This window comes from Haliotis cracherodii, unplaced genomic scaffold (genome assembly GCF_022045235.1).
Source record: "Haliotis cracherodii isolate W230 unplaced genomic scaffold, xgHalCrac1.p SCAF_13, whole genome shotgun sequence".
Taxonomy (NCBI): domain Eukaryota; kingdom Metazoa; phylum Mollusca; class Gastropoda; order Lepetellida; family Haliotidae; genus Haliotis; species Haliotis cracherodii.
The window spans coordinates 2,246,857-2,260,709 of record NW_027266268.1 but is presented as its reverse complement, the minus strand read 5'-3'; the positions used below and the strand labels follow the sequence as shown (position 1 = coordinate 2,260,709).

At 39.1% G+C, this 13,853-nt stretch overlaps 1 protein-coding gene across 3 annotated transcripts in view; it reads right to left on the bottom strand.

Moving 5' to 3' along the window:
- Positions 1-9,686, bottom strand: part of LOC139459487 (histone-lysine N-methyltransferase EHMT2-like) — a 91,010-nt gene extending 81,324 nt beyond the window's left edge. For all 3 annotated transcript variants that reach the window (XM_071240934.1, XM_071240935.1, XM_071240936.1), the window contains exon 1: positions 9,604-9,686. In XM_071240934.1, the coding sequence (XP_071097035.1) occupies positions 9,604-9,612 (9 nt within the window). In that variant the 5' untranslated portion in view covers positions 9,613-9,686. The remainder of the gene's footprint in view (positions 1-9,603) is intronic.
- Positions 9,687-13,853: the final 4,167 nt, after the last annotated feature.

The following is a 13,853-nucleotide window of genomic DNA, read 5'->3' as shown; positions in this document are numbered from 1 at the left end:
CATTAGGTATTGTACAATGTGAACATAGTACCCTACATAAGGTATTGTACAATGTGAACATAGTACCCTACATAAGGTATTGTACAATGTGAACATAGTACCCTACATAAGGTATTGTACAATGTGAACATAGTACCCTACATAAGGTATTGTACAATGTGAACAGTGTACCCAACATAAGGTATTGTACAATGTGAACATAGTACCTTTCATTAGGTATTGTACTATGAGAAGGTAGTACCCTACATAAGGTATTGTACAATGTGAAAATAGTACCCTACATTAGGTAATGTACAATGTGAACATAGTACCCTACACTAGGTATTGTACAATGTGAACATAGTACCCTACACTAGGTATTGTACAATGTGAACATAGTACCCTACATAAGGTATTGTACAATGTGAACATAGTACCCTACATAAGGTATTGTACAATGTGAACAGTGTACCCAACATAAGGTATTGTACAATGTGAACATAGTACCCTTCATTAGGTATTGTACTATGAGAACGTAGTACCCTACATAAGGTATTGTACAATGTGAACAAAGTACCCTAAATAAGGTATTGTACAATGTGAACATAGTACCCTACATTTGGTATTGTACAATGTGAACATAGTACCCTACATAAGGTATTGTACAATGTGAACATAGTACCCTACATTAGGTAGTGTACAATGTGAAAATAGTACCCTACATTAGGTAATGTACAATGTGAACATAGTACCCTACACTAGGTATTGTACAATGTGAACATAGTACCCTACATTAGGTATTGTACAATGTGAACATAGTACCCTACATTTGGTATTGTACAATGTGAACATAGTACCCTACATTAGGTATCGTACAATGTGAACATAGTACCCTACATAAGGTATTGTACAATGTGAACATAGTACCCTATATATCAGGTATCGTACAATGTGAACATAGTACCCTATATATCAGGTATCGTACAATGTGAACATAGTACCCTACATAAGGTATTGTACAATGTGAACATAGTACCCTACATTAGGTATCGTACAATGTGAACATAGTACCCTATATATCAGGTATCGTACAATGTGAACATAGTACCCTACATAAGGTATTGTACAATGTGAACATAGTACCCTACATTAGGTATCGTACAATGTGAACATAGTACCCTATATATCAGGTATCGTACAATGTGAACATAGTACCCTACATTAGGTATTGTACAATGTGAACATAGTTTCCTACATTAGGTATTGTACAACGTGAGACAGCTGGTGCTGCACTTAAGACTCGAGTTTGTTTGTTATACGCTGCAGTCAGTAATATTCCAGCTAAATACCATGGAGGAATGGGCAATGGAGTACATGGACAATGGAGTACATGGACAATGGAGTACATGGACAATGGAGTACATGGACAATGGAGTCTGGACAGAACAAACCAGTGGTAGATATTATAAGCAACACCAAAGACCAGGCATTCTAGTCAACTCTTACAACATGTATATAGGTTACTCGGGGTACAATTGTATCCCAGCATCCACACAGTAAGTACTTCTTACTTTTGTCCCATCACCTTAGCTCAAAACATTCTGCAAGTCCATCAAACAAATGGTGAACCACCACTTGGGGCACATGAATCTTTAGGTTCTGAGCTTACGCTTCTTACTACAAAAACATGCCTGCTTCTAAAGAAAACAATTCCAGTATGAAATGAATTCAAAAAGTAGAAAGCACCCCACTCATATTTATGGTGCTGTAGTTCAAAGAAAAACTCACAGTAGAGATTTATCTAGACCAGCTCATTAGTCGACATTAGCCGGCAAATGTCAAGTAAAACTTCCCTAACTGGAATCTTAAAGTTAAATTCAGACTGCAAGTGAAAACAATTCATAACTAATGTAAAAAATAAGAAATTCCAATTTTGAACCAAAACAAATCCAATGTGCTTGCCAAGGGCACTTTGTTCATAATCCTAGATAAGAAGGAGTTGTAATTTTTATAAGGGGAACCATCAAAACAGTAAAATGTTGATTGATAGCATTCGTCAATCATTCAAATACATAAAACTTTGAGTTTGTACATATGAAAACTTTCATAAACAAAGTAAGAAACACATTTTCTAGTATTTTAGTACAAAAGCATCAAAAACTAAGCTCATTTTCCAAATCTGAACTTTGATAATTGACTATATTTCTAATATTGGTGACCTTGAACTTTCACAAAGTCAACCAAAAAGTACATAACTGGAAATTTGTCAATGAGGACATATATGCCCAAATAAGTGATTATTTAAGAAATAAAGACTGCACTCATGGTTTATTCACCCTGCAGTGTTTTATTATACGATAAACAACGACCACAAGTCGTTTATTTCTTATACGAGATGTCAACATTATGTAATATTTACCCGTATTTACAAAATGATGACACCCTGAACAAAATTTGACCTCGACAATGTCGGACAAGCCCAAGGTTATGAACAGTGGGAGTGAGGTTTGGTATTTCCTGTGTATGGTGTATTCTCACAATTCTAATGTCACTTATCTATAACTTTTCTCCCCAAACCGATTGTCATATCTCTTCCACCTTTGGGTGCAGTCATTCGGCCATCATGTTTATCTACCAGCTACATCTCCGAGGAATAACTCACTGGATACTTCCCTCTCAGACATGACGATGTCATCAAGTAGGGGTGCTATTGGTCTGGATATCACTATTGGTCTGGATATCACTATTGCGATAACTATTGATATTGCAAGAAACTATTGCGATTAATATTGATAGTTTTCAGTGTATCATTTTAGATCGATTTTAGAGTTGAACTAAACCTTGGAACTGAAGTTTCCTTTGAATATGATAACCATAACAACAAATAAAAAGTAAAGTTTGACATATGACTGATATGTGTTTTCTTACCCTAATAATTTTAGAAAAGAAACTTCCACATTACCAAGCGTAAATTACTACCACACATGATAAAAAACAAAACAAATATGAACAGCATTGCATGTATTTTATTGATATGGTAAATACAATTGAAACTATTGATATTGCTAACTGAAATCGATACTATTGATCGGAAACTGATTTAACAATCGATTTATTGACTTTAACTTCTTACCAATAGCAATATATCGATATTTCGATTAATTGTTACACCATCATCAAGCTTTGAACATATGTTTGAGTCTCCAAAAAGATGTCATGATAGAACAATGTTTTATCGTGAAAAAATAAACATGTTTTGTTTTACATTGGTTTTTTTTCAGTATATCATGTAGCTATCTTATATTCTCTAATAAAATCTCAAGTTATTGGTCAATGAGGTTTATTTCCTTAGACATGACCTGGTCCGTCAGATACCTGCAGAAAGATCACCTGAATCCATACATGGGCTGTACATGCAGACTTCAAACATCTCCCACCAGTTGTATAAAAAAAAATTCAAAAGTTGCTTCATTGTAAAGATGGCTGATATGAACTTCTCCTAAACAGTTGAACACAATATGGTATTGCAGAAGAGTCTGGTGTATGACTTCTATTCACTGAAATGAGCTGCATCAGTAGCCATTTTGATTATTTTTCAAAAAGTATACTTTGCTGCAGCAAACGACATGGGGAGGATGTTATGGGGATATGATGTAGGCATGATGAGCAGTTTTGAAGAAGAGTTTAAGGGTAACAGAAGAAGACCCAAGACTAAAGCTTATGTTGCTGTTCATGCCACAATATTCCAGCAATATGACAGGGGTCTAAATTCATCAAGTCTGGACCAGAGCAGAGAGTGATTGACACCACAAGCATAAATCCATGCAATTTAAGCTCACTTAATGACACACAATCAACCAAGTTACCAGGTCGGGCAAAGCAAAGCCTTCATAAACAAACAATAAAAAACTTGTTGTGGTTCCAGTTACATTTAACTTAATAAAAAGTAAAGCTGTGTTGGAGAAGTGTTTGGTATATATTTACATATTAGAGGATCTTTTGTCTTTGCATGAAATTTGAGTTGGGGCATGTTTCAATCAGGATTGGCTGGGTATGACTGTGGTCATGACAGGGACAGGTGTTGTATGTGATAGATGCTTGTCTGTCTGGCATATATCACACAATAAAGGCTATCTTGAAATAGTGAATCTTCAGTTGGGAATTAAACTAAGTTAAGTAAATAATAGTAAATGTCGCTGTGATCTGATGTGAACATGAAGTGGGAAGCTTTTTCCAGGGGTAGGATCATGCTCTTTCATAAGAGTGACAGACACATGTAGATGGAATTTGCAGAAAGTGCTGATCACTGGACCTCAACAATTGAGATTGTTAGTGCTGATTAAAGAGACAGGATAGAGACATAGGAGTTTGTCCATTTACAGATCTGAAGACAAGGACCAATACCTTGTACACAGACAGGTCTGGTAGGATTGCAGTATACACAAGGACAGTGTGGTATGAACTGATCGCACAAATGGGTTTGTTCAATATGGCTGCCAGGCCTTGGTGCAGTGGTTTCTGAGATGATGTTTATGGATGCTGTCAATGACATGTAAACCATGACATAAGTTCACTTGCCTACTAGCGAAGTAACTTAAGTTAGAGACCCTGGTTGTTATCAATTGACTTTGAAGTTAGCTACCGACAGATTTGAGGGCGCACATGGATCATTGTTACAAGGCATTATCACATTCACTCCACATGTTCCAGACTGGTCAGCACTGACATTTCTTCCAAAGAAGTCTCCCATCTCAATGCGATTTTTAATTTGGATGTTTATTTCACCAAAATATGTTATATGTACAAATACACTAACTGCAATAGAAACATTTCGCTACAAGCATGGGAATAAGGACAGCAAGTTATTGATCAATTTAATGTTATTGGCAATAATGACATTCAGTATACAACAGCATGGGGATGGATGTGTTCCAATACCAATGTTAAGTACTGAATTAACATCATTGGGGTTTCCAGGGAACTTCTTGAATTGCCGATGGAAAGCACAAAAACATACTAATTACTATTCACCAGAAGGTCATGTAACGATGTTTTGTTTGTTTGTTGTTTAACGCTGCCCTCGGCAATATTCCAGCTACATGACGGCGGTCTGTAAATAATGGAGTCTGGACCAGACAATCAGTGTATTAATATATGCCAAAGATGGCAACTGGTGACCAGTATTTCAAAGTATGTAACAAACTGCCGCCTGTTTATAATGCAAGACATCATTACCATGTAAGCCTAACAAGTACACTCAATAGTTCAGCTACAAAAGAAAACTATGAAAACAGTCAAGGAAATGTCACGTAAGACTTGATTAAAAACTAGCTGTCATATGCTATAGAGAGGAACCTTAAGCATGTTCAGTATTTGTTCTGTAATGTAAGGTGTCATGGATGTGAAACATCTAGCATGTCTTGTGAAAAGCTTCAGTGTAAGTACTGAGCTTTCACAAATGTATTAATTCTTAATGGACAAGTGAATTAGCTTTACTGTCGGTTTGAAAAGTACCAGGTTACATCACAATGTGTCAGCTTAATGTCACAGAAAGTGATGTAGAACACATCAAATCTGAAGCTTTCCGGATGTTCTAAAGAAACACTTGTTTCAATATTCCAAGGTGACATCATTGTCAATCCTACAGTTGAACATGAGGAAGATACCCCAGTGTTGATGGGTGTTCCCTGTTTTGGAAGAGTATTCTAAACTGACTGAGGTGATTATCCCAGAACACCAGTCACTGTTTGAAACTAATGGGGTCCTGGGATCCTTCAGGTTTCCTCCTAAGGTATTTGAATCTGAGGACACCATAATTTAGAACACTGCTATTGACAGCCTACTGAAACCCACAGAATCTCCAGGTTCTCCATGTAGTAGGGTTTAAGATCAGTTGATTTCCATGACATTAACTGATTGTGATCTAAAACATCCTAAAGATGTTGTTCAAGATAGTAAAGATAGAGAAGAATGTCCCATAAACGATAAATGAAACCATGCAAATGACCTCAAGACATTTGTTGCAAGCATATTCACTGATGTAAAGCTCATGCAAATTATCTTCATGTCTATATGTCAGAGGCAAAGACAAAATAGGTGGTATGAATTTCAAAAGGTAGCACCTGTGAACATTAAAAACCTTATAGAAAAGCTTTTAAGTATTCAACAAAGCCACAACTATACAAACCAACATAATCTATATCAAGAGATTGCAACACTGACAAACAAAGGGATTCCCTAAGCCATCACATACATTACAAATACTGACTGAGGCAAAACACATTCACAGAATGAAGTTTCTAAAACTGTGAAACTCCCTCAGTTCGTCTCATGTCACACTCAAGAGCATTAGAAATTGGCACTAGTCTGATAGTCCTGGACAAAATGCTCAATAGTTAAGGTATCAGCCATTTCTAAGGGGTTTGCTGTATGTTATCGTTATAAGGACCAGTGGAGTGAAACTGTTAGTTTCTAACATTGCTCAATATCTTAAAGAATCAGAACTTTCAAAGGTTAAAAAAAGATGTTGTGGAAAAGTAACTGGTGTCAGTTTGCAAGTTAGCGTTTTATTCTGACACAATGTTTGGTAGTCAAGTTTGTGCATCAAACTTTGACAATAAGTAATGATGTCTGACAAAAAAAATGCTGTCCATAGTATTTTAATTCAGCAGTTTAACCACTGTCTTTCAGTAATCCAGTGTTCATTCAACTTGGTACAATGGTACTAGTCCATGTGTAACTGTTATCATAAGTTGCCAAAGTTAAGGACACAATACACGACAGGTAAATGTGCTTTGTTGTTGGAGTGATGAGGCTACTTCACATCATCACAGAACTTTATTTTGAGGTGTCTTGGGTGGTTCAAGTTTAAACGCTTATGTCTTCCAATTGCCACAGTATCTAATTTGGAGTCTTTACTCTTAAGCATATTAAACCAAACATGTGAATGCTCGTGCTGATTACATTTTATCTGCTTTATATAAGTTGGTTTGTTGAATGTGTTGAATACAATAAATCAAGTCATCAATAATAAACTTTGGTATTTGACCAGGCATGGGAAAAATAAAACAATGAAATTAATGATTTGTCACGTAAGACTTCAGGAACAAAATACACATCACAAATAAATCAAACATTATATGCTCTGAAGCAGCGTTAGAAATTGGCACAAGTCCTGTAGTCCTTGCCAAACTGTCCAATAGTTAAAGTATCATAAGGACTACTAGAAATTTGCCATTTTTAAAGGTTTTGCTCTATATTATCATTGTAAGGACTAGTGGACTAAAAATGTTAGTTTCTACTGCTGTTAGTGAACTTCTCTTATGCTAAAACAAAATTACATTGTCTCATTTCACCTCTGCTAACACTAATCAAGTCATTGTCTTGAATGACTGATAGGGACATGGGTAACATATAGACATTAGTTCTGTCATGCCCATGAAATGCTATTCACCTTTACTGTTACAATCTTGCTATGTGTTTATTCTGTCTTTATCAGCTGGCTGAATCTTAATCATACAAAAGACCACATCACCTACTAGGCTGTTACAATACTAAACAAAATATAAACCACTTAATGATGATACTCATATTTCCATATTTATCTTGTCCACATTATTAAATATATCAATGAGGCAAGAATTCCCCTTTGCCCATAAAATGCATTATGGATCCGCTCACTTCTTGTTACACCTTCTTGATTTCAATAGTCAAATGATCTCTTTTACTTTTTCAAAAAGAACATAGATATAGGTATATCATCTAACAGCCACCAATCTATGATTGTTGTGTAGTTTAGAGTTGGAAACATAAAGCTGACACATCAAGAATGGCCTTGTGTATCTACCGAAGGTCAGGTCATGTTCATTTCAACAACACCGCATTGTCCTGTGGCTACACATGACCTCAGGTCACCTGCTGACCAACGAGTGGCAAAAAAATGAAAATAACGTCAGCATGGCCACTAAAAGAGAACGTCGACAAAAGACCAGAATATTCCATATCCACATCCTGGTGGGTGTAGTGGCAAGACAGAACACTCCGCGAACATAGGAGGAAGAAACTTGGATGGTCGAAGCCAACTTTTGTCAACAAAAACAATAATGCAAATCATTTGCAACCGTTGTATTATAACATTCTCCAAAAGTAGTTCAAAGTCCATGAAGTTGAATGGCAAGATAGAGAAAATAGAGTCACCATTTCACCACAGTTTGCAAAACATGAGAGTCACCCTCTTGCTGTGTTGACAAACCCTCTGAACACGCGAGACTGCTACTTCTTCGCTTTCCGCTTGGAAAATCTCGCTCGCAATGAGGTGAGCAAATGGCCATAACTACACAAATATCGAATATTGGGACAGATGGGTGGAGGAGGATCCGTATACAGTCACCCACACAATGCGGCTATACTCAAATACCCAGTCATACAGTTACTTTGGAATAAAATTTGGTTAGTTTGTACCTGTTCCTTTTCCCCACTGGAGGCCGCCATTAGAGACAAAGGTGAACGCATGCGCAGAGCGACTCTTCTGTACGCCCAAATTTCCCGCGCTTGTTGGGATAAAATGAGCAAGAACAGCATTACATGTACATATATACTTGGTATACTTTGCATATATCTGCTTTATTTGTCAAGAAATTCCAACATTATACATCCAACGTAAGCGCCGATAAAATAAATATTTTGAAATTGTCTTAATTCTTTTAGTTTGAAAATGGATGATGAATCATATTTAGAGACGAAAAACAATGACCGTCAATTTTTCATCTTTGCCTGTTAGATGCTTCGTGTTATGCAGATTTTGAGGAAAAAACACGGGCTATCCATGAGGATAAAAGTATCATTCTTTAATCGGGTATAGTTTCTTAAACGCACCGCCCGCCCGCATGCCCATCGATCTATTAATTCTACCATTTAGTTAGAGTTCAACTGGAATAATATACAAGGAAAGGAAATATGTGTGTAACCCTATTTCTTGAATATGTTGTTAAGTTAGCCACATATACAGACGTACAGTTCCAAATTATAACAGAAAACTGAGATCCGTTCAAAAATCTATCTGATATCGACACTAGAGCTATGCGTTTTGGGAGAGATTTCCGCAGTAATGACAGATAACGAAAACAACTCTTTCTTTTCACAAATGTTTATTTTGTTTCGCCATTTCAATGTCTCAGATTTGGGATCCATATAATAAAACAGGGTGAAACTAACATACTTTAGACGAGTCGCACGGAATGCGTCCCCTGAAGAATTCTGCATGTAGAACACGTGACCTTAGCTTTTCACAATAGATATATATGCCATGTTCTGGTATCAGTAATCAGACTTCAAAGTGCAACACCAACTGCTTGTAATCACACCTTGGACAACCGAAACTCATCTTTGCAAACAGTCGTTGACTATCGACCTCTCCGACAGGCCTGTAAAGGTGTGCGGTTCTTGCTGCAGGGTACCTCGGACGGCTACAAACACCGCTCCGCCGTGACCTACTTTCCTCGGAGCGAGACGGACAGTGTTTGATAACAACACGACTGTTCGCATTTAGTCGATGCTGGGGAGCTTGTACTCCCCGAACAGTGACGAATATCCCTGATCAATTCATGTTGCTTTATTTCTACATACCTTCCACATTGATAACACTTGATCAACTATTGGTTGTCCAGATGCTGTGGTGGCGCGAGGGCCCGCGACACTCACCCAGCTTTGTAGCCTAGGGCATCGAGGGTATAGTGCGCGTGTACGTGTGATAACACCGGCACTATAATATGTATCAATAGCGTCAGGGACATATAGTACGTTGTACAACGTCTTGCACAGTAAGGATTGTTAGGTTTTGAGACAAGGGATCAAATTAACCTTAAAGACTGAATCTGAACTAGCAATATATATATATTGTCACCAGATTCAACGACCCCTTTAACTGTACTCTGTTTAAATTCTCAATTCATCAGAAACGTACCATCTAAAACTGTGAATAAACATCAGACATCACCATATAAGTATCTGTTTCACCAGCTCTCTATCCCTGCTCTAAGATAAACACTTTGTAACCATTCATGCAATGGCTTCATTATTATGCTTTCGGATGTATTTACATGGTGCACGATGCCGGAGACCATGCACGCACTGCAGTGTAGTACAGAAGGGGGCTATATAGACGTCCACTGTCTAGGTGCCACTGATATAGACGTCCACTGTCTATTATAGTTGCTACTGATATAGACGTCCACTGTCTAGTTGTTACTGATACATACGTCCACCGTCTAGTTGCTACTGATATAGACGTCCACTGTCTAGGTGTTACTGATACACACGTCCACCGTCTAGTTGCTACTGATATAGACGTCCATTGTCTAGTTAATGTTTGTATAGACGATGGAGGTGGTCGATTCCTGGCTGCATCACTGGACTGTAGACTAACGCTTAGTCTCTGAAAATATATATTTTTGACAGAAACAAATAACTCCGTTTAAATTGTAAAAGCCGTAGTGTTACCTTTTTGTGGGGAGTGGGGGCAAATATTTGTACAAGTATCACTGGTCCCCAACTTGATTCAAATAAAACCGTTTTTTATATATATAAAAAAAAGGGGGGGGGGGGCTGGCTACGGCACTGGGGATTCAGAACCTGAGCAAAATCTAGACATGCTTCATTTAGGGATTTTGTGTTACAAAAAGGGCTGGGCGAATCGGGAAATAATATGGTTGTGGGACTGAGAGCCAGACTAAGGTGTACTGTTATAATTAGAGAGAAACGTTCTCTATATAAATTGTGACACCCCTTATGATCCGCTTAAGGCTATCGATGTCATGCAGTTACAGAGTACGGAATGTCCATGTGGACTAACAAAACATCGCCCTGTTTTTATATCACGGATCATGAGGAACGATGTAATTTTTCGTGTACATCTTAGTGACACCAAATCATGCGATTGTGGTTTAGAAAGCTAAATGCTTTGCATTATTTCATGCCCTTGGTGTACCAAATTCCGTTGACAATTAATTTCTGAATTCTCAAAATGTGAATGCTAGCTTTTAAAACTGATAAATTTTGTTAGGTGTAAACTTTTCGGAAAGTGAAAATGAAGTTCTCTTTTCAGCAGTCCATTAATGTAGTATTGCAAGCCAAATATTCCATAAGTTTAATGATAGGATCTATTTTAGTCATTAATTTCTCTCTATTTTATGCTACATTTGTAAATATATTTTATGTTATATATGTTTATGAGGATGATTGTTTGCGTGATGTATACACAACAACATTAGTTCCTGTGACACCAATATTTTAGTGTATTTTTCAAACAAGTAAAGTCTTGTTTTCAATATTTTAGTACATGTATGGAATCAGTCACAAAAACGCAACTGCTACAGAAAAGCATGCATTCCATGCAAAAGTTTACTTTTATGCAAGCCCAATGCATTTCAATACCCAAGAATGGGTATAAGAACATGTGCGTTAACGCATCGTGCATCGTGCTGACAACAACCACTCAGAAAAACAACACAATTATTCAACATTACGAAATGCCACGCTTGTCCGAAAACGAGCGTCTGCGAGCCATTGGTTTGCTTGAAGCAGGATCGAGTCAACGTGATGTTGCAAGACAATTTAACGTCCACATAAACACCATTTGGTGTTTATGGCAACGTTGGCAACAGACGAATGCAGTCAGAGACCATCCTCGGAGTGGTAGGCCACGCGTAACCAATAATCGACAAGACAACTGGATTCAAACAACACACCTACGAAATCGATTCCAGCCAGCAACAGTGACTTCAAGAAGCACCCTTGGCCTTCGACGAATATATTCACAAACCGTCGCCTCAGATGTGCAGGGATTGTCGCCAGAAGACCCGCCAGACGTCCCATTTTGACAGGAAACCACCGTCAAGCACGTCTACAGTGGTGCAGACAGCGTCTACGCTGGACTGCCATGCAGTGGGGACAAGTTCTATTCACCGATGAGTCTCGTTTTCACCTCAGCCACAGTGATGGACGGATTCGAATGTACCGACGTCGAGGTGAACGTTACGTCAATCATTGTGTCATGGAAGAAGATCGGTTCGGGGGCGGCAGCGTTATGGTATGGGGTGGGATTACAGCAAGACAGAGGACACGTTTGATAGTGGTAGAGGGAAATCTCAATGGACAGCTCTACCGCGACGAGATCATCGGCCCTGTTCTACCGTTTTTGAGTCGTCATGGCCCAGGCATTACCTTTCAACATGACAACGACCGGCCTCCCATGGCTCGACTTGTTCAGGAGTCTCTTCAACAAAACAACGTGAATGTCATCCCCTGGCCGGCTCGCTCCCCTGATCTCTCACCAATCGAGCACATGTGGGATGAGATGGACGGCGCCTTCGACGTCAACCACGTGTTCCACAGGCATTCCAGGAACTTCGAAAAATGCTCCAGCAGATATGGACAGATATCCCACAGGACTTTGTGCGACGCCTGGTCCATTCCAAGAGACGAAGATGTGTTGCTTGCATCGCAACCAGAGGTGGACACACACGTTATTGATTTGTAAATTGACATTTTGGCATGTTCATGTTTTTTTATGAAATGAAGTCAGTATGGTAAATTAAACCATTTGAACACTTACAGGAGTCTGTTATCGGTTGCAAACCGAAATTGTTTCAGATTTGGTTAAAAACATAACTTTGCATTAACTCTTATTCAATGTCACAGGAACTTTTGTTGTTCAGTATATTTCTGAAGTTGGTACAGTAAGCAAGACGTGCTTTTCCCCTATCCAGACTGACATGGACATACACATAGAGTTATCAAGCGACGCCCACGAACGGAAAACACAGAAATCATTGTGCCAAGTCAACCACTTTATCAACATAAGTTGGGTAGCAACATCAACACCAACTCACCAAGGACGGCATTAGAAATTGCACAACCTTTCTTGTATTTTATCTAGTTAACCGAGTGATAAGATAAGAATATGACGATTTATTGAATGCATGTGTGAATGGCTATATCGTGGTGCCCATTCATGTATGCATGTCCTGCCTGGGAATGGTTATAGCATGCCCCCGTGTATGTATGCATGTCCTGCCTGGGAATGGCTATAGCATGCCCCCATGTATGTATGCACGTCCTGCCTGGGAATGGCTATAGCATGCCCCCATGTATGTATGCACGTCCTGCCTGGGAATGGCTATAGCATGCCCCCATGTATGTATGCACGTCCTGCCTGGGAATGGCTATAGCATGCCCCCATGTATGTATGCACGTCCTGCCTGGGAATGGCTATAGCATGCCCCCATGTATGTATGCACGTCCTGCCTGGGAATGGCTATAGCATACCCCCGTGAATGTATGCACGTCCTACCTGGGAATGGCTATAGCATGCCCCCATGTATGTATGCACGTCCTGCCTGGGAATGGCTATAGCATACCCCCGTGAATGTATGCACGTCCTACCTGGAAATGGCTATAGCATGCCCCCGTGTATGTATGCATGTCCTGCCTGGGAATGGCTATAGCATGCCCCCATGTATATATGCACGTCCTGCCTGGGAATGGCTATAGCATGCCCCCATGTATGTATGCACGTCCTGCCTGGGAATGACTATAGCATACCCCCGTGAATGTATGCACGTCCTGCCTTGAAATGGCTATAGCATGCCCCCGTGTATGTATGCATGTCCTGCCTGGGAATGGTTATAGCATGCCCCCGTGTATCTACATGCATGTCCTGCCTGGGAATGGCTATAGCATACCCCGTGTATGTATGCATGTCCTGCCTCGGAATGGCTATAGCATACCCCGTGTATGTATGTATGTCCTGCCTGGGAATGGCTATAGCATGCCCCCGTGTATGTATGTATGTCCTGCCTGGGAATGGCTATAGCATG